Genomic DNA, 22324 nt, shown 5'->3' on the forward strand with positions numbered 1-22324 from the left:
CACCGAGGGCACACAGACAGGCAGGGCTGGCAGTGGCATCCTCGGGCCGTCCCAGCTCACACCACGGGGCTCTCCTGCCCAGTAAAAGGACTGAGCGCCGGGGAGCGCTGCCTATAGGCGGTGTGTCGCCAGCTCGGACCGTGCGATCACTTTGCACTGCTGCTGGATTAACTCGATTTTAATCGTTTTTTGTTTCCCCCACACCCATTCACACACCCCATCTCCTCCTTCTCTCCCGCCTCCCCCCCCACCCCCCTTCTCTACACACCTCTCTTCCCCCCTTGTGCTAAGGCTAACCTTGTCTTGTGGTCATGGGATCTATAATTTCATTTTTGTCTAGGCTGGTGAGAGCTCTGCTTGTTCTGTAAAGTGGATGTCAGGTGGATCTATGTTCTGGAAGGAACAAAGAGGCAGCGAAAGCAGCGCGGGGGAAGTTTGAGCGGCGAGGATGCAGGCTGTGTACTGGTACGCGGTCCTTCTGCTGCAGCCCACTCTCTACCTGGTGAGTGTCCCCGGCCTCTCTCACGGGCCGGACATGGGGGAGCTCGTCGGGGAGGAGGGCACCAGCCTGGTGGAGAACGAACAAACTCACGGCAACTACTTGCACCCCGCAGCCAGCCCTGCCCCGTCCTGCCGGGGCTGGGCCGGGGCCGGGCCGGGGAGCTGCTGGTCCCGGCCGGGAAATGTCGGCGGGGCGCGAGCAGTGGGGGCGCAGGCCAGTAACATCTCCGCGGGGGAGGGATACTCCGCTGAGCCAGGGCAGGGTCGGGGTCTCCCGGGCTGCGTCCCCCGGTGCCACCTCCCGGGCCGGGTCCCCGGGTGTCTGCGTGGGCACCAGAGCGCCGCCACGGGGGCGCCCGGCCAGGCTGTGGGATGGAGGCAACTTCTTGCCCTCTGCTCCCTCCTGAGGGTAGGAGCCCCTCCGGAAGGGAACCCCCGCGGTGTGCCACTACGGGCGGCGCGGCACAGGCAGGCGGGCACTCGGCGGCGAGCACAGCTAGTATTTTCCGCGTGAAGTGTCATTGACTTTCGTAGCAAATCTCCTTTAAGATTACCGCGGGAACACGAGTAAACATCGGCGTTATCTCCTTTCACACACACACACACGCTTTATTCCCTCTACGATTGCAAGGAACAAAAACCAGGCAGACTGCTCCTTTGCAGTCCGCATCCTCTCTCGCCTGTGATGCGTTAAGCAGGCAAACGCTTGGCGGCAGCTCATCCCCATGTCTACGGGGGAGGGAAAAGACCTTTTTCCAGGAGCGTTGCCGAGAGAAGAACACCGGCGCCCTTGCTGGGGGTGGTGACGGCGACGGCCCGGCTCCGGCTCCGGCTCCGGCTCCGGCCCCGGCTCAGGCTCGGGCTCCGGCTCGGGCTCCGGCTCCGGCTCCGGCTCGGGCTCCGGCTCGGGCTCCGGCTCGGGCTCCTCGGGCTCCGGGCGCTGCCCGCGCCGCCGCTCCCTGCGCTGTGGCGGCCGCGCCACCCGGGGGCGCTGCGGGGCAGCGCGCGCGGCCCCGCGCGGGGCAGCCAATGGGGCGCGGGCCCGGCGCGGGCGGGGGGGGCAGGCGGGGCCGCGCGCGCTCCTCCCGCGCCCGCGCAGCCCCCGCCGCGCCCGGCCCGGCCCGACCCATCCCGACCCATCCCGGCCCGGCCCGGCCCGACCCTTCCCGTGCCCGCCCGACGTGCTTCCCTCATCAGGGGTCCTGCCCTCGCCGGGCGGTACCACGTCTGCCGCGGGCGTCTCTCCTCCCCGCGAATTTTATAGCCGGGGTGGGGGTGGAGGGGTGGAGGAAAATGGGGAGAAAAGTGCGTGGCAAATAATCCATCAAAAAGCCGGAGCGAGATCGATACGTCGTGTTAAATTTTAAATGTGTTTGCTGGCACTTAAACTGCTCTCGACTCATTACAACAACAGTGCTGGATTTATTCTAATGCGCTGCAGTCTGAACAACAAGCGCATTAATTCTCCTTTAATTGTAAACTGGGAGCATTTGAAAACCATTCAGTGTGCAAATTATGCTGATTCAATTACCGTTTAGTTACAGACTTCATTACCTGAACACTTTTTTTTTTTTCCGAGGGCTTGGCATTGCAGAGTGAAGGAGACGATTTTCAAGTTTCCCTCGAAACAATGCGAAATATGATACCAAAAAAAAAAAAAAAAAAAAAAAAAAAAAAAAAAAGGCAAAAAAAAAAGGTCGGGAAATGAAAGACAAGCTAGGGGGAGGGAATGTGCCCTTCGGCTGGTCTGTGTCTTCTGCCAAAGCTCTCGGGGAGGATCCAAAGGATTTCCCTAGCTCGATTCTTTTTTCTGACTCGATAATTCCACGTTTATGCCAATCTCTCCCTATCCTCTGTATTTCAGGAGTGAGTCTGAAAGTTTGCATTAGGCCGTCGCATGATAATAAACAGTTTATTAGCACTGAAGCATGAAGTTTGATTAAAGCTTTAATGCGGTGCCACAAAGCAGCAAGGTGCAGCACTTTGTTGTGCCTATCCGTATGTGCACGTCGCTCCGCGTGGACAAAAGCAGTTTCAATTAGGAATTAAATTTTCAGTGCTCAAACTGTTAGGAAGGGTAAATAAAATGGCAGCACAAACAGCTTCCTATCGAGTTTGTTAAAAAAAACCCAATCCTTTTTGAGAGGGGCTAATAATATAGGTGAGAGGGAAAATAGCCTGTTACCCCTTTGCCTGAACTAGGAGGTGTTCATGGAGAGTGAACAGCTGCGGCGAGGCTGGGCTGCCTCGAAGTCACTCATTTACAGACACTGTCTGCCTTGTAATTCCTCTTCACTCAGCAAACCGCTGCTCTTTTTCCTTTTTTTGTTCCCCCCCCCCCACGCCCCCCCGTTAAACCTCTTCGTAATGGAATCTTGAGGGGAAAAAAAAAATAGTGCTTCTGCTTTTCTTCCCTTTTTAATAGAGCCATATGCTATCCAGCCTTATTGCCTGAAATTTATAGAGGTCATGGCCGATCTGAATGAGTAGGAATTTTACTGGGGTAGAGATGGTTCACCGTATTATGTTTATTGAAAACAACATTAGTTGTGCATTGTGAGGTGTGCATTTTCTCCTTGTTTTGAGCTGTGCAGTGTATTGAAAATGTTATATTTGATTTGCAGTGGAAGTGCATTTCCTTTGGCCTAAACGGGTAACTGAGTACTTATTTGGCAAAATTGGGAGTTAACCTTTAAAGTCTTGCAGTTGTTTTCTTTCTTTACTTTTAGAAAGCTGCAGAAAGTGTTCAAACACCTACACTCGGTCTTATTTACCACGACACTCCATATCACCTCTGTTGTTTCAAAAGCATCTTAGTCTGATTCTAATGGATAATGTTTTCTTAACTAACAGTGCTGTGCTGAGCTCAAAATTGTCAGTAAGGAAGCACGTAAAGAATAAAGAAATAACCAAAATAACACCCGGAAATTGCAGACTCTTATAGAACTGGGTTCTGTTTATAAGGACGCCGGGATTTTACACCATTCCCTTAACGGAAACCTTCTCGTTGTACCTCCTGCCTAGTTGCCAGTGGACTTTCAGTCTGACACCACACGACAATAAAAGGCCAGGCTGTTTCTTTTCCTCTCTTCTTCCCCCTCCCTCTCCTCCCCCCCCCCCCCCCCCCCCCCGCCAAATGTGGAAGCAGCATGCTGTAGAAGCGACTACAGAACGCGTGGGCTTTTAGGAAGGACAGCAAGGATCCTAAGTATTGTTTCTCAGAGGGACAGGTCAAGCAGGGCCTCGGAGGAAGAGGCAGATCGTTTCCGTGCCGGCAGCTGCGGAGGCGCTCCGTGCGGCGGGGCCCGGCGGGCTGTGGCAGCCAGCTCCCGGCGGCGACGGGCTCCCTCCCCGGCCCGTCCTGCCCCGGCCCGTCCTGCCCCGGCCCGTCCTGCCCCGGCCCGGCCCGGCCCGGCCCGGCCCGGCCGCCCCCGGGCCCTGCGCACCCCCGGCAATAGCGGGCGCCGGGCGGCAAAGGGCTCGCACACGGCAGGATTTCACCCCCCGTCACGGTCACAGGCTTTACTCCCCCGCCCGCTCCGGGAAGACCTTCCCGCACCGCACAACCACGGAGTGGTAACATGAGCCTCTTCTGCTGGCATCATCCGGGCTCGAAGAGACTTCGGCTCATGACTTAGGTGCTCCTCACCCGGAGTAGCGGGTACGGAACTAAAAGCAGTTGGAATTTTGCGTGGCATGCTGCTAGGCTAAGGATCCCTCCCCCCCTCATCCTCCCGCTCGGCTTGTCGTCTTCTCCCAGCGAAGTGTTTATTCAGCGGTGGGTTTGTTAATTAGGATACGCACAGGAGCCGGGTAGCAGAGCGTTTCAACTCTGCAAAACTTAAGCAGCGCAGGAGCAAAAGGAGGGGTGATTTTTCAGCCCGCCACGAAGGCTGTTTCGCGGGGGGGAGCTTCCCTGCGCGGCGCTTTGCCACAGGAGTAGAACTACGGGGCTCAAGGGGCACCTTGTTAAACAGGGCGATGGGTTTGGCCGAGGGGCTTTGGAAACAGCCTGCTAACCTTCTCCCTGTGCCGGGCTGGGATTTTAAGGTCTGTTTCACTCCGCCACTGTAGCTCGGAGGCCTTCTGACAACCGAGAGGAGCTTTCCTGCAAAATTGTTGTGAATAATAGAAGTTTAAAATTGTCCTCAGCGGTGGCACACTTGGTACAGTATTTGCTGAGGGGGTAAACAGGGGGTCAGCGGCTCCAGAGTTTGTGTACATTTAATTTCGCTGTGTGTCGCACTGTTTGCGGTCATTTCACCCCGGTTAATGAAAGCCGTGGTGAACGTGAGGAAATATCACGTGCCGGCGAAGATAAATTGATTTTTTTTCTTCTTTCTTTTTTAAGATTGTTGCTGATTGTGTCCTACTTTATCATGGAAGAAAAAAACCCAACAAACAAACCCGCACCTCTATAGGCAGAAAACAAAAGAGAGAGAAGGCATTGTCCTATCGTAATCACCACCCACAGTATTTTCTCAGAGGCATTTGGTGCTGAATGCATTTGGGTATTGCTTTTTTCTCCCCAAATAAGCGATTTCTTTCAATTTTCAAATTGACGTCGAAGGCAGGGAGGGCGGGGGAGAGCGCTTGGCGAGCAGGGACAGAAGTGGCTTTTTGTGCGGGGGAGTTTGCGTAGCCTTGAGATGCTCCTGCTCCCTCTTGCTAAAGGAGTTTGAGAGACGCTGTAGCGGTGGTGTAAGGGAAAAGGTAAGGCACGGGAATAACAACGGGACCCCGATCTTGTGTAGGTGAAACAAACTTATCTGCGCTCTTGAATTTTTTTTTTTTTTTTCGAGCGGAGGATAGTGTATTCTTTCCCAGGCTTCCTTACTTCCTAACCACCAGGGACCTGTGCTAGTTTAAAAAGGGGTTTCCCCGCACTGAAATTTGTTTTACCTGATGCTTAGTACACACTATTTTATTTTAGTACATCGCTGGAGAAAGCAATCTGGAACAGATTTCACCTTTTAGGGAGGCACCTGAATATAATCCAATATCCCTGCCTCTTTTCGACTAGCCAAATCTTCCACGTTGGTACGGTACCTAGAGGTACCCATTTTAACCTCTTTAATATTTCCCTGCATCTCTAAACCGCCATTTTAATTAACAAAAAGCCAATTTCCTAATCGTCTTGGAAGGTGCGGTGAAGCAGGTTACGAAACCAATTACTTGGAATAGCCAGCACTTGGAGAAAATGAATGTGTGAGCCATCCTTCCCTCCCTAGGTCTGGCTTCTGTTCTGACTGGGTTTGGATGAAGTTTTGCTGTGATTTAGCAGATAGTTTAACACCCAGCTCGCTCTTCTTGTAAGTCAGCATTAAACCACCTCCTGGGTGCTTTGTAAATACAGCTTTAGCATTTTTTTCATGCAGCAGATTGACATGTTGACGATTCTGCTTTAAGGAATGTGACAATAAAGTGGAAAACCAAAGGCTGGCAAGCACTTCATCAGGGATAAAAAGGTTCTGCTGTAAGGATGTCACTCAATTTATTGTGAAAGTCGAATGAATTACGTTTAATGAAAGTGCTCCCCAGATGAATATTACCAGCAATTTCCTGAGTTGGCTCTGTCAGATTGATATGAGGAAATGCCAACCCATATCAAAAAAGATCTCCAATCTCAATTACTATGCAAGCTTTCGAAGAGCTCCTTTTTATTGATATGATATATATTGGCGGGTTCTCAATGCTGTGCAAACTACTCTCTCTTCCCAGGACAGCACATTTCCCAGTTTATTGCTGAACCCTACGTTTTTCTGGCTGTTGTTTAAACTTCTGCGAGTGCCCCTCTTTCGGAGGGGAAAATTCCTCCCATCCTCTTTCCCTTTCCGTGACCCAGAGAGATCAAAGTTGTGTGACTGGGAGACAGCGGGGGCGACGCTCATTGCAGGAAGTTTGTTCAGCCTGGATGGACAAAGCCGAAGGTCAAGACAAATAGCTCGGCTGAGACAATGGCATTGGATCCCCTCATTTTCAGTGTATTTCTAGGCAACAATCCAGATCACGGTGATATTTGTTATGACTAGCAATACCAATATTCCCGCCCTTTCTTTCTCATTCCTCTAGGGCTTCTATGGGCAAATTAGGAATTCACTAAGCCCTCGAAGGGAGAGAAAAGCTCTTATGTCACCTCATCTACATAAGAATTGACTTTGCGAGAGGCTTTTCTGTTCTATATTAACTACTGTGACGCCAGTCGTTACTCAGGAATACAGCTTCTTTTCCCATAATCCGTCTTGCTGGGCTTGCTTGTGATTGATGCAGTCAGATTTCTTCTATCGCTTCCCAATACTCTCAGTTTTTGTATCAAAGCAGAGAGACGGTATTGAAGGACAACAGGGAGGTTCTCGAAACTCTGCAGCAGGACGGGGACATGGTTACTTTCACATGTGGGGCTGCACTCCTTGCATGAAGCATTAATGAGGAAGCAGAAAGAGCTTGTCCTTAGCACATATGGGGTCAGTCTGGCTTCTTCGTATTTTCCTGTTCGTTGCTGGATCCGCGTCTAAAACTTTCTTCCGTGCACGATTGGTCTACATGTTATTTATTGATTGATTGATTTGTTTATTTATTTTTTTAAAGCGTGTTCCCCCCTCCCCCCCCCATCCCCCCCGTCGGAGATGCTGAGTGTTTCGAGCCGCGGACGGCGAGTGCAAGCACTGAGAGCGGGGAGAGCGGGCAAGCTCTGGCAATCGGGCCGAGAGAGGGCTGGCTTTGGGTGTCCCGCCCGGCGCCGGGCCGGGGCTGTCGCTGACCATTGTCCGGGGCGGCGGCGCCGTGCAGCAGCACCCTGGAGAGCGCCCGGGGCAGCACCGCGGACAGCGCCCGGCCCCGGCCCGCGCCGCCGACTGCGCGTTCGCAGGCGCCCCGTCCCGGGCTGGTCAATGTTCCGGGCTGCTGCTGCTTAGACCTCACCCGCAACCCGCTCTGGACTTGGGGCTTGGCGCTCTGCGTCAGTTTTCCTGAAGGAAGAAGCAGACAGGTGGACCAGCAGATAGATGTATTTATTTACTCTTGGTGCTGACTGGCTTTCTCTCAATGGCGAAATAGCAGCTTTATTTTGTGAGGAAAAACTGGTCAGAGGGACAATACACGAGCATGGAGTGGAACTGGGATGGTAGAATGAATCTAGGGATAGGAAAGCTGCTCTGAGATGCTCAGGTTTGTCTCATTTCATCCCAGGACCACGGCATCGACTTCTTTTGGAGAGAAACCAGAGATATCCAAGAGCATTGGAGTAAAAAATGAGCTCTGAGACAGGGCTGACACTGAGACATGAGAACAGGGAGTTATTAATTAACAATGACACTTTCTATCCCATGGGTCGGGTCAGGAGCATCTCTCAGACACAGTTGATGTCATTTTTGGGGTCGTGGCTCTCTGAGGCATCTGTGAGGGGCAGCCAGATCTTGCTGCCTTCACTTGCCTGTGTCCTGGCAGAGAGTGCTCAGGGTATCTCCCAGATCTCTCCTTGTTTTCAGGAGAAGATAATCGCAGGCAAGCACCTCCACCCCTGTAAATCCCCACTCACTATCGACAGAGCTGTCCTCTACAGCTCTGCTGCCTGAAAAGCACTTGTCAATGAAACAGTGACTTTTGGCAAGGCAGGTGTAAGTGAATGACTGATGAAGAGTCCTTCAATAAAGGAATGTGATAGGAATTGACTTGACTGAGAGGTAAAATAACCTACAATCTCCACCAGCCTTCCAGACAAAACCATAAGCCATTTAGTCCTGATCCATATTCTCCCACGAATATCAGTAGTGATCGTGATGCTTTTGCTAGATGTGAACATTGTCCAGTCCCTTTTGATTACAACTTATCCCTGTGTGTGGTGGCTCAAAACTGCATTGTCTGCTGCAGATACTGCTTTTATCTTCCAAATACCACCCTCATTAATGTCAAAGTCTCACCATCCAGCTAGTGACAAATGTCTCCAGGATGTTCGTCTGCCTTGCACACTGCGCCATCTCTCCCTCCTTGTCTTTTTTTCTCCAAGGAGAGGTTTAGTAATATTTTCTTCCTTGCCCCCTGCATCTGCTCAAAAAAGATTTGTCCACTAGTTGGTCTCTGTCCTGTCCATTCACTAGTTAGGTTTGCAAGTGCCTCTGGGTTATCACCTTTCCTGTCAATCTGTTTGATCACTTTGATGACAGGTTGACCAGCGTATGGAAAGATAGTCTGCTCTTTCCAAATCTGCAGGTTGTTGAAGGGGGAGAAATTAGGCCTACCAAATGATTATATTAGTGCCCTATTTTCCTCAAACTTCATCTTCTAACTCAGACTTGACACAAAAACCAAAGGAACAAAGAGCCTGGTTGTTTCTTTGTGTGTGTAACCTGATTATTGTGTGCACAAGAGCACTTGTGAATGCTCTTTTTTTTGCTGGACATTTGAAAAACTGATAAGTAAAATATGTCTATGTTGTTCCTTCGTATATTTAGTTGAAATTTGGTGATAGCAGCAGACTCATTTTAGAAGCAGAGCTGACAGCCAAAATAATACTAGGAAAAAAGTGATCTAATAACCTTAGTTTCTGGAAAGGCATGGAATTAAATTATAATATGTATTATATAAAATATATATTAATTATTAATCTTATATTAATATATGGTACATTAATAAAATTTTAATATTTATTTAGAAAGAGAAGTGTAGAGTCACTTAAATCTAACCAGTACATTATCCTCAGCTGAAAAACCAAAGATGCTACTTACCTTCCTAGTTGGAACATGCTTTGAAGTAACAGAAGTAAAATTACTGATGATTAGCGACCAGTGTGTTTTATGATCCTCTTTCCCCTTCCCCTGCCCTATGTCAGCCTTGCATTATGTGTGAGTTAACTTTCAGCTGGTACAATATTTCCTGCACTTATTTTAGAGGTGCATGTGAGCTACTGGGTAAAATTGAAAATAGAAAAGGAGAAACATTCTGGCCATAAATTAAGAACACTATGGAAAAGCAAAGACTCCTCTGCAGCAGATCCTATGCCTTGATCCTGCAGTGTAATACAAGACAGGATTCCCTGTAAATCGATGGTTTGTATTCTTGTGTGAGAAGGACAGATTCTGTTTATATTGAAGATTAAGTAGACCATTCCTATTTCTGAGAATTGCTTGTCACTATTCAGAAACCACTTCAAACTGGAAGTGTAATTGGCAGCTCTTAAAAAATTTTAGCTAATGGAACTTCTGTTATGGGTAGTTCAGACCACCTGTACCATAATATTTATCTGCACAGTCATTTTTATAAGCTATTTTTGATTGAACTTTATAAAAACAGTTCTTCTGCTAGGCTATTTTGTCAAGAAATGTTGTCATAGGCCTTCAGGTGTATAAAACTGCTTATATAAAATTAATGGACTGCTTTTTATATTTACAATCTCATCCATAGCATTTGAGGTCTTGCAAAAGAAGAGATAGAGATAAAATAGAATAAGGTTAAAATTGTGTCCTCATACTTGTTGCACTGTCCATAGCAGTATTGTAAAATATTAGTGTGCTTAAAATCAGAATGTGAGTTTGTAATTTGACTCTAATTTAGAGTAACTTCTGTTGTCACTTACTGCAACTACTCTGTGTTACATACAGAGATTTTTCTTAATGTTTATTTGGGGAATGCTTTGCACCTTGAGAAGATTTTGTGAGCAATATTGATAGGTAAAACAGCAATAATACTGTAGCTCTGTGGAGGACAATTACTGAGCAAACAGGTCTTTAAGGATCAGGAAAATAAGGAAGACTACAGAGATATGACAGAAAAGATGTGCATAATAAATAGTACATGAAAGCTTTCACCATTAAAAAAGATGCGCTCCATCCTGCTGCCTTTGTCTGCAATGGATATTACCTTAACAATGTCCACATACTATATTCCACGTGTTTCTTCTCCCTGCTTCCACCAACCATCATATTTGCTTAGCTGACTTGCTTGTAGCAGGTGGCAGTGTAGTACTTGTTGCAAACAGAGGGTAGTGCATCGATACCTTCAGTGGAATCACGTCTGTGAGTGGTCACTTGGAGTGGATAAGAAACGGCATTGTCTGGTCCTTCATAAGGCTGTGGTCTGTGTGAGTCATCTTCTATATCTTTAGCTTCTGTCTGCTGACTCAGTGGGACCTCTTGCTGTGTGTCTCTTTCCTCTGTGAGCAGCTCTGCTCTCTCTGCTAGCACAAGTCATTGCTATAAGGTACTATCCCCCAGAATTATAAATATATTGGAATACAGCTTGTGTTTGCATCGTAAATGCACCGAATATTTGCTAGCTAGAGCAGAGTGTGAGTCTTGGAAAAGTTATTGTGTGGATTAGCAGATTGTAATGATATGGTTCAGTCTTCCAGTGTAATGCAACCCAAATGAATATGGAAATGTGTGACTAAGTACATTAGAGGAGGTGCTGTTTTTGTTCTCCACAATTTATAGAATATCCTGAAATTGTGGTGTTGTAGCAGACACTTCAGAGTAAAAGTCGGTAGCTTGCGACTACTTTTTAGAAGCAAAACACAAGCTCAGCTGAAGACAGGACACTTGCTCACGTATGCTTCAGTGCTTTACTGAGCTAGCAGAAAGTGAATCCAGTATGGTTTTTGCATTTCTTTTTTTGGGATATAAAATTTTCTTCTTCCATGATGGAAAAGATAACACATCCATGTCTTCAAAAATATTATTGAGTAATATTTTTGGCAATAATCTGCTGAACTTACCTCTAGACTACTTAGAATCTATTACAGTATTTGTATAGAACCAAGCACATACTTTTTACTATCCTTTATCCTAAAAATATTGTTTATTGTTATTGGATAATAATGAATTAAATTATTAAAAATCCTATAATTATGGGTTAATAATTATATTTTTTGATTAATTTTGAATTTTTTGAGTCATGATTTGTGACTCATTCTGACTACTGCTCCAGCTTCTGAAGAAACAGTCTACAAAAATATCTTTATCTATGAAATTAAACTGAAGTTGTGGTTCTCAAATAGGTAATTCATGTGTCCTTTTTTTTTTTCTGTAAATGTGTTTTTGAAGCATTCAGACACCACCCTTACTATTGTCTAGAATTACAAAGAGCTGCAAATGGTGGCATATCTCGGAAAGCCATGTGTGGCCTTTTTCCAATACTATATTTGTGGTCTAAAGCTGAAGTCTAACTGCATTATTGATGTACATTTTTTGCAGACCACTGCAGATTCTTTTTTTCCTTTCAGAAGAAAAATTCTCTGGAACAATGACCATGTAAAGCAAAAAATGTAGCCTTATTTATTCTTCCACAAGAAACTTGCATGTTGATTCAAGACCACTCAGGCTCGTGAGAACTTTTTCATTGATTTCTTTGGCTGTAAAATGGGGTCTTTAGCTTGATAAATATTTCCATTTTTATAAGGTTGTTGGAAATGATATTTCACTACATTTTAGCTTGATTTGCTTTGTATGAACTGGCTATTTATAGGTAACACAGGAAAGAAGTAGTAAGAATTTCTAATGAACCTGAAAGAATATGTATGTATGGCTATGTGGTATTCATAGCCTCTGGTCTGAGCAACTTAGTCTTCTGTGAAGTCAAAAAGAGCTGAGCACGCTCTATAGACTTTTATTTCTAGCATTGTTTCTGTCACTGTTTTATTCTTTAGTAAATTTACTGAGAAGAATATCACCCTGTCTTTGGTCTGCCATGAGATCCTTCCTGTAGATCTGAGTCCTTTTGTTCTCTGGCAGAATGGTTCCATGGCTACAGTACTCCTTCACCCAGAGTAATGACTGCATGGTTTGTCCCTAAACTTTGATGTTTTACTTTATCCAAGCAGCACAGTGTTAGTCATCTATGTCTGGCACAAAACCAAACCTGTGCTGCCAACTGCTACAGGTGGATGATTTGCTTTAGCTCAACAGGTGGAGCTGTGACTTCGTTAGCCTCTTGATTCAGGCTAAAATCCGTCTCCCTGGGCAGGTCCCTGACTCAATTTTGCTCAGGTATTTTACACTCCCTAAATTTGTACCTACATTTCCATTGCTGACTGAAAGTTTTTAACCTCTTGACCTATAAAATGTTTCACGTAATGAGAGGCATATATGCTTATGTATTCATCAAGAACAGTTGTTAATTTGTGGGAATGTGGTGATTCTAGGGAGCTCCTATGGGAGGTTTTTTTACCTCAGCTTTGTGCATTAATGGGTAAATTAGATGGAGTCTAAGATGGTATTTCTACTTAGCCCTCTTTGAGCAAAATCCACCTTGCATGACTGATTTTTTGTGACCTGTCTTTTTGTTAGGTTCTCAAAGACTGTAGAGATGTTTGGAATAATTCTCTCTTCAGCATGTTTAGGTGAAACTAATTCTAGTGGATTTATACTAATAACATTTATAAAGCCAGCAAACTCATTGATCATACATCCTATAATTCTCATTTCATAGGCTACTTACAACTCCTATGGGCCCTTTGTTGCCTTGATTTAGCTGGAGCTGATCAATTGGTGGTTGGAATGAACGATGGATCATTCTGTGTTGGGAAAATATATTACAGGACAACAGGCTTGAAATGAGTTGGAATAATAGTGTGAGGATCCATCTATAAAAGTTCTTGCTTCTCCAAAGATTTCAATTTTTCTGTATTCTCACATTTTTTTATTAATTTTTCAACATACCCCTGTGTAAACTTGTTTTGTCTGATGACTGTTTAGAGAAAGATTGTTTTCCTATGGATTTGTGCATCCCTTGGTAAGTCAGTGCTTCAAATGTGGCACTAGATGTTCACTGTTCATGTCAGAAGTGTTCCAGATACTGCACTTACAGTGGCAAAGTCAATTAGGGGAACAGAGACAATACTAACTGAAGATTTCAAGTTACAGCATCTCCAGTAAAGAAATAATAATTTTGATTAGATGAAGCAAAGAGCTTCCAAACAAACTCCAGACTAAAATATGCTGACAACATTCACTGAATGTTGTCAGCATATTCACTGAATGAACTCCAGACTAAAATAAGCAGAAATCAAAATGGGAGAGGATTTTTAATGAACAGAACTATAGGGTAAAATAATCAAATAAATTGTTTGCTATTAATAATGTGACCAGCTACAGTAAGATTCCAATAAATATGCCCAGTGGCGATGGAAAAATCTACACAACTGAAATCACATTGATGAATTTATCCTAGTTTCCAATGCCTTCTGAGTATGTATTTAGGAAACAGAAGCTGCCATAAAGATAGCCTGACAGAAAATGGACTCAACTATTTTTTTTTTTTTTTTAATTGAGACACTTCTCTTTGACAATGGAAGTAATTTCAAGTTACTTATGGATGTTAAATGTATCACTGCTTAGGCAGAGAATTCTTAGCAGAAATATCAGCATAAAAGTGACCTCCAATGGTTAGAAAATATACTCGACTCTATGACCTTTTTTCTGTTTTCATGATAAGTAAACATGATATGGGAGCTATAATTTTTAAAAAGCATATGATTTGACCTATTTAATACCTAAGCAATTTTGTTATGGTCACCTCTACTTTTGCTAGAAGACTCACTGGGAATGGTAGGGAATGCATGTTATTACCTGTCATGCCTGAAGAAACAGGAGGTTAGTCTTTAATGGAATACTGTTGGTTCTAAAACATGAATGAGTCACTGTAGTTGCATAGACACAAGTACAGTAATCAAAAGGCAATCACAACACAAATTCCTTCTTAGAAATCAAAACAAAATCTCAGAAAACCCAGAATCTGAGTAAAGATTCATCCTGTCCCAATTGCTTAGCTTTGATGTCTGTTTTTACAAGAGTCTGTCTCCATCTCTGAGCGTGGACCTCTGTTTCATTCTTGACTACTTAAGGATCGTTTACATCTTGCATTGTTGGTGTCTGAGTCAGTGTTACCCACAAACCTGAAACTCTGAGTTCAGTCACAGGCTTGGTTCAAGGCTGAAATCCTCATCTAGGGATTTTTTTTTCTCCTACAATTTTACTGCCATTGATCACAGCAAAAACACATTGCAAATGTTCAACAAAATGACTGTGCAGAAAGTTACTCTTACATGCAATATTCTTTTTCATCTCTTGTATCACAACTTCTAGCTTTAATTGTTTAACTACTTTATATTACTCCATAATTAATTCACATCAACCATGTACTCAAGCTCTGTCTCATGACAGTCTGAACATATTCTTTGGATGTTTTTCAGTGTGCATGTCCTCACTGAACAGTACCTTTTCCATGGCTGATATGTCAGACCTGACCTCCTGGGCTCAGCTGTCAACTGCATTCACACTTTCAAGCATCCTATTAGTCAGTTGTAAGAAACTAACAATAGCAAAGCTTTGCTCACAAATAAATGACTGCACCTCACATTCAGCTATCATAACAGAATTAGTGTCAGATATGATAGTTAGACTTCTGAGTTATTTTTCAACTTAAATGCCACCACTTCAGCCTAAAATACCATAACTTCTCTGGTATTCATTCTGTTGACTCACCTCGGAACATGAAAACAAAACAAAAAAACAACCAAGCAACAAACCAAGCAACCAAAAAAAAAACAACAAAAAAGAAAAAACACCAAACCAACGAAAAAAAACCCCAAACCCCAAACAACAACAACAAAGAAACAACCGAAAAAACCAAAAAAGGGAGTGCTGACCATCAGGAAGCAGTTCTAGCTGGGTGTGTAACACCCTAGACTTACAAAAGATTTGATAGGGTCACAGCACTTTTCCACTCCCCATTTTCTCTCTCTCTCGTTCATATTTTTCTCATCAGTCCAGTGACTGAAGCTTCTGTTAGGGATTTAAGAGATTCAATTTCTTTACTTCTTGAGGAAATGTGAACCCAATCATCACAATTTGAGGTAATTGCTTTAACCACTGCCTGTTGGAATAATCTGTGGAATTTTCTTGATTTTGCTTGTTCATTTTATTCTGCTTGGTTTAATATAGTCAGGGACTCCTTTAATCTGGAAACAGGATCTCACTGTAGGTAAATTCTAAGACATTTGTGTTATTAAATCTCTCTCTCTTGCTCTTTGACCTCACGCATTTGAGTTCCCTCATAATCGAAACACTTCAGATTTTGAGAGCTCTATATCAGAAAAAGGCTTTACTATCATGTGTAAGAAATTCTTGAACCAGAAAGTTGAAAATATGTTGCCTTGTCAATTCTATTAATTGGACATATGAGCAACAGCAGAATAAGGTTCCTAATTCTAGGGGCATTTATGCTTCAGAAATGTCAGAAAGTGTTTAAGTTAATTTATTTTCTTTCTCTGGTTGCTTAGTTTGGACAGTTTAGTAGCTTTTGTGAATTATTACTTCAGGAAACACTTCCCAACAAAAGTATATAGGTAGCTAATTCCAGTTTATGAACTTTAACAGGTCCCTTGGACACAGAGAGTAAGCCTTTCACCATAGTAATTATAGGCACCTTCTGGATCTAGCCTGAATAATCTTCCAAGGTAGCTAACAGTAAACATAAGCAGTCCTGATTTTAATCTGCTTGCTGAAACTCCGTTATCCTCACAGCTACATACATGTCCAATGCTTGTCTTAAATTTTGAGAAACCCTGTCAGTCTGCCATGGCACAGTAACTAATTAGTAACTAATTGCTTCTAGAAAGCTGTTTATGTGCCCAAGATCCTGAAAGCTTTATTTTTTCTCCTGAAGAGGAATACTCATGGTTAACTGTGGGTGCGCATTGTGAGATGTAAAAAGTTACCAGTTTGCAGGCCACTACCCTCATTCCCCATCCATTATTTTTAAGCTTATAATTTCCTTTGTTTAATGATTTTTATCTCTCATCCATAAAAACCTGAAACAAAGTACTGCATTACATGCTCTCTCTATGTCTACCTACCTCTTCATTCTCAGTGCACCTGCAGGAACTGTCAGGAAAGGTTAGGAGAAGTTGGTTCCACCACCTTATTTTGTTGGTCTATGATATCCAGAGCAAGGATTGAAGGGGTGTTCTTGATTGGTGCATCTAGTTCTGTGGGCTGAAGAAAGCAAACTCTGCTTTGAAACATGAAACATGAATAGGTCATTCCATGAAAGCAGCCCTGAGTGTTAAAACATGGAAAGAACACTAATGATTTTTAGCTGTGGAAACTAAAGTGATTCTGGGAAGTAGTTAAGGTTTGATATTGAAAACCCCCAACAAACTAGCCTCCTTTTCAATGGGCATTCCAGGAATCATAAAAATTATATGCTTGACAAAAAGGCCCTGCCCTAACACATTTTAAAGGTTTTTCCATTTCCAAAAATGCAACACTAGGACTTCTCAAAGAAAAACTGGTTTTGTTTTTTTTTCCAAAGCCAGGGATATTTTCCTGTAGTCTTGTTCTCTAAACCACTTTGTGTTAATCTTTCCACAAAGACTAAAGAAATACTCAGGTAGATACCTTGCAGGGAAAAATTTTTCTCCTAGTAGTTAAGAGTTCAGCAAACTTATAAGCAACTGAAAAAAAGGTCTTCTTACATGAAGTTTCAGGACACCTTAATCATAGCCACTGCTACCAGAACCACCTAGGGTTTATAAACCTATGTATCCTTCTAGGTGCTCTGTTTGACAGTACTTTGCAAAATGGTGTTATTCTGTAAAAAACTGTTGCACTTTTTTTAATGTTGTACTTTGGAGTAGCTCCATGGCTAAGCATATTGGTTAGAAGAATGCAGTTATTTTTGCATCTTTATAACTTCTTTATAACACTACCCACTGTATGGTGCTTAAAAACAAATCTTTTAGTAATAACTTTTTCATCATGAGGTTCTTAGAAAGCGCAGAAGGAATACTGTGATGTAATGGATAGATTTGTAAAGATTTTTTTTTTAAATTGAAAATGGCAGGCACATTTGGTATACATAGGAGGAATATGCCATTCTTTAAATGCACAGACTGTATCCAATTAGACACAGCTTTAATTATTTCCTAAATACACTGTTCTAAAAGCATAGACATGATAGTGCTGTTGGTCCAGGAGGATGTGGTATATTTTGTTTCGAATAAGGCTTTTTCAACCTTCCATCTCTTTATGGGTAGACCTTTTTAATCTGTACAGATGAAACTAGCTTGTTATAGCAGCTCAAACATAACTAATGATCTGTTTGTGCAGAACAGTTAAGGGACAAAGAAACAGTCTCTCATTATTTCTTATTTCTCCATCTTAAAATGAGGAGACTTTTCGACTGGCAAAAAAAAATAGATCACTGGCACTACAAGGTCTGGGTGAAACATACTGGTAGCAGGATTAAGAAAGTCTTGCTTCATTTCAGACTATTTGTAACCTTGGGAGATCTCAGTTATGCCTTGGGACAAAATATTTAGTGTTTCATTTTGTAGTGGTACCATCTTTCACCTTATGCGGATTTAAAAATGTAAATAAAATTGCTTTTTGTCAATGGACTATGTGAAGGTCGCAGTCATATTCACCACAAGAATTCAAGGTGCCATTTGACCCATCATTGGTTCAGTAGATAACAATGCATTCCATTCCCTTCCAGTAATCTAATTTGTAAGCACTTTATAGCCCAACATTTTATGCCTAGTTGCTAAAAAGTAAGAAATAGACCTTTAAGCACTTCATTTCAGATTTATTTACAGAATGTCTGTGTATAAAATGAGAAGATTTTAGAGTGCCAGTATTGTATTTGTATTGCAGTCTTGTAACAAGACTGAGTATTATAAAAGATAGGAGGAACGACTAGCAAAAGAGTTCAAGGGCTCTCTGATAGTTTTACTTTAAGCTTCTATGTGCTTATCTCACACAATGCTCTCAGATCATCTTTGTGGCAAATTTGGCATAAACTGCATTCTTCTAAAACTTGAAATTGAAAACAAACAAAAGCTACTATGCATGCTGTTTTGAGGTGGAGATGAATAAGCACACAGCTTTAATTAAATGGGATTTTTAAAATTCTGACAATGCAAGATCTGGGATAAGCGTGAAGTTTGCTTGCCACAATGAGGACTACCCAAGTGCCCACAGATTTCTCTCTGGATAGCTGCAACATTTTTTGGCCAGAGCTTCGGCCGGTATTAAGTCCGGATGGTTCCCCTGATCTGGCCATATGTGACTATGCATACCTTCTGTTGTTGCTTCCTCTCTTGGCTAGCAGACAATTGTTCTGAAAGTGTGTAAACTGTTAAGCTTTGAAACAGAAACAAACCCTTAAATGTTTAATGCTGGCATGAGACTCATACATGCAACTAATTCTGCATTTTCTCAGTGGAAATAATAGATTTTGTTCTGCAGAATGTGAACAATGTCTTATTCTTAAATATTTATGTGCTGCATTATTTAGAGCTTCACTAGAAACACCTATATTGGCCACAGGTAGGATCAGGACACTAGATTAGGTGAACTGATTTGGCCCTTACTTCATTTCTATATCCTGTGGAACACACTGAACACACACCATGAGATTATCTCAACTGATTTGAGAGGAACTGGTAAAAACTAACCACTATTAGACTCTACAAACACTTTACAGCAACAGAATTTGATGGAACACACTTCCCAGACTCCCCCTAGATATCCATGAGCCTCCAAAAAGATCAGACTTTCAGTATTAAGCAAAGGTACTGTGGATTAAATTTTTACAAATATATTCTTAGCTTTCTGTGGTGGGATTTCATATAGCTTCATATGTTAGAAACAGAAGAAGTTGTTCCAATGGCTAGTACTGGGGAACTCTACCTCTCATGAGGTAGATGTCTGTAGATTTACTGTAGAGAACATATATGGGGCTCTGTCTTAAAACTCAACTGCATAGCCAGATGCAGACAACTTAGGTGCTTGGCTAGGCTGTCTTTTGAGCTATGGGAGCAGGAAGTATCTCTAATCCTGAACATATGCAGCCCAGTTAGGAAATCAAAGTATTTGAGCAAAGAAAGAACACCTTCTTCTTAGGTGAACTGTTAGCATGGATGTGGATCTGCACAAATGTAATTGTTTTCATCTGGGAAGTTACTCACACAGAGGCAAAGAAATGCTCTGTGCTTGACCACACAGATACATTGTTGTTGCATTCTGTCCTGAGCCTCAGCATAAATGAACAAGATGAATATTGTAACTGAGACAAGGAATAAAAATCTATCTTCCAGAAATTGCTTTGTTCTTCCCCTGTTGGCTACTTTACTTAACCTTTGCTTACAAAGGTATTTCTAGGCTCAGTAAGGGATATGAGGTCAGTGTTTATTTGTAATATTCATAGTAAAATTCAGCTTGAAGGAAGATATGTGAAAACAAGCCTGTGAGTCTAAAGGAAATGGTTCCTGGGTTTATTAGCCAAGAGGGAATTTTTCAGAATGGAGTTGTTTAAAAGAAGTCTCCTGTTAAGCTCAATGAGATATAAGAATATGTGCTGACCATAACCAAGATTACTACATGTTTTGGAGAAGTAAAACTTGGGGTTTTTATGTTGATTTATTTTTTCCTTTGCCATTTTATGCCATCCTTTTGAGGAAAAGTACAAGCATGACAGAGCCCTAAGGGTTATAAAATGTACTCTCAATATATTATAAAAAGCAGCAAATGTATGAAGAAAAGTATAATATTTGCTTATAGTATTTGCTAGATTTAGTCTGATCTAAAGCCCGTCAATGTAACTGGACATTTTTCTGCACTAGCTCTAGACAGGTTTAACAAAGCTTTCCAGAAAAAAGATTTCTGAGCTTTGTAAAAGGTACAAAACCCCCCAAAACCAAACACTTCAACTCCCCCCAAACCCCCCAAAAAACCCCCAAGAAACATCATAACGAAGATAAATCAGAAGTGAAGAGCAGTGAAAGGTGCTACCCATCTTGGGCTAGTTTTAGATGTTCATCTCCAGACAGCTGCATCACTTGTTTGACTGACTGAACCATGAGGCCAGTGGTGGGGAAGTTGGAGGTGCAAAGCAATTCCCTGCCAGTCACACTAACCATGCACACTTGCCATCAGCAGTGATGCTGGATACTCTGTGGGACATCACACTACAGCTACAGTGTCTCTGTGGGAGGCAATTGTCCTATCTGTCATAAACAAGGACATTCATATATAACCAGGAACATGTCACCAGTTTAGAACAATTAATGGTATGATAACTCATTTAGTCTTTAATCGAAGTAGCAGACCTCATGAAATAATAAAACAGTGAGGCAGAAATAGTATAAAATATATTGATTTGTCAGTAATTGATTAAAAAAAAAATCAAAAAAACACCCCATGAATCCTGCTCTCATTATGCCATCTCAGATTGATGTTTTGGGATATTATGTGCTTTTGCAACTAACTCATCTGTAATAAAAGGACAAGAGCAGAGAAATATGACTCAGAAAAGGATTTAAAAGCACCAAACAAATCCAATACCTCAGAAATCTATTCATAGCTCATTATCAATGAAAGAGGCCTTGCAGAAGAATGGTGAACAGGCTCTTTCCTTGGTATTAGCAGAACTGTGCAACAATCTTTAGAAGTCAAAATGTTTTGCTGTGTTTGACCTAAGGTAAATAGCTGGGCTGAGCTCCCTGCAAGTCTTTACACATTACTTATGTCCTTTCTATAAACCAAAGTGTATTTGCACGTGTCCATTTTTATTGTTTCAAATAAATGCAGGCAGAATTTTAGTGTTAGTAAATTTTTCACTACTACAATCAAAGAGGAATTGATGTCACTCTTTTTCTGATATGGAAACTCTGTTAGTGCCAGTCAAGTGAAACAACAAAGCATGTTCTGAACTCTGAATATGTAACACAGGCTGCAGTGAGACTTCATGTGTATAAACATTTGCTTCCATTCTCTGCTGAACAGAGGCATATCACACAATCACAAATAATTTGAATTGAAAGAGACCCACAAAGATCATCAAGTCCAGCTCCTGATCCTGCACAAGAGTCACACCAAGTGTCCGAGCTCATTGTCTGAACGCTTCTTGAACTCTGCCAGGCTTGGTGCTGTGACCACTTCCCTGGGGAGCCCCGGCCACCCTCTGGGTGAAAATCCTTTTTGTCATATCCAACTTAAACCTTCCCTGACACAACTTCAGGCCTTTCCCTCACTGGTCCTGTCAGTGGTCACCACAGATCAGTGCCTGCCCCTCCTCTCCCCCTCATGAGGAAGTTGTAACTGCAATGAGGTCTCCCTTCAGTCTTCTCTTCTCCAGGCTGAACAGACCAAGTGACCTCAGCCACTCCTCATATGGCTTCCCCTCTAGACCCTTCACCATCTTTGTTGCCCTCCTTTGGACATTCTCTAATAGTTTAATGTCTTTTTTCTATTGTGGCACCCAAAAATGCCCCCAGCACTCGAGGTGAGGCTGCCCCAGTGCAGAGGAGAGTGGGACAATCCCCTCCCTTGCCCAGCTGGCGATGCTGTGCCTGATGCACCCCAGGATGTGGTTGGCCCTCCTGGCTGCCAGGGCACTGCTGACTCATACTCAACTTGCCATTGACCAGGACTGCCAGGTCCCTTTCCATGGCACTGCTCTCCAGCCTCTCATTCCCCAGTCTGTCTGTACGTCCAGGGTTGCCCCATCCCAGGTGCAGAATCCATCACTTTCCCTTGTTGAATTTCATACTGTTTGTGATTGCCCTGCTTTGTAATCTGTTGAGATCTCTCTGCAGGGCCTCCCTGTCTTTGAGGGGTCAACAGCTCCTCCCACTTTTTTACTGTCTGTGAACTTGCTTAGAATCCCTTCCAATCCTGTGCCCAACTCATTTATGAAGATGTTGAAGAGCACAGGTCTGAGGATGAAGCCCTGTGGAATCCCACTACAGTTACACATTGGTGAAAGTAAGAAGCCTATTTAACTTGCTTTTTGGTCAGAGTTTTGTTTAGCTGTTAGTATTCTAATG

The 22324-nt window shown here is 43.1% G+C and overlaps 1 protein-coding gene across 1 annotated transcript in view; it reads left to right on the forward strand.

Annotated features, from left to right (window-relative positions):
* Positions 1-416: 416 nt before the first annotated feature.
* Positions 417-22324, forward strand: part of LOC138105676 (neurexophilin-1) — a 138309-nt gene continuing 116401 nt past the window's right edge. The window contains exon 1 of the mRNA XM_069005795.1: positions 417-502. Within this exon, the coding sequence (XP_068861896.1) occupies positions 449-502 (54 nt within the window). The 5' untranslated portion in view covers positions 417-448. The remainder of the gene's footprint in view (positions 503-22324) is intronic.

Source organism: Aphelocoma coerulescens, chromosome 2, assembly GCF_041296385.1.
Source record: "Aphelocoma coerulescens isolate FSJ_1873_10779 chromosome 2, UR_Acoe_1.0, whole genome shotgun sequence".
Taxonomy (NCBI): Eukaryota; Metazoa; Chordata; class Aves; order Passeriformes; family Corvidae; genus Aphelocoma; species Aphelocoma coerulescens.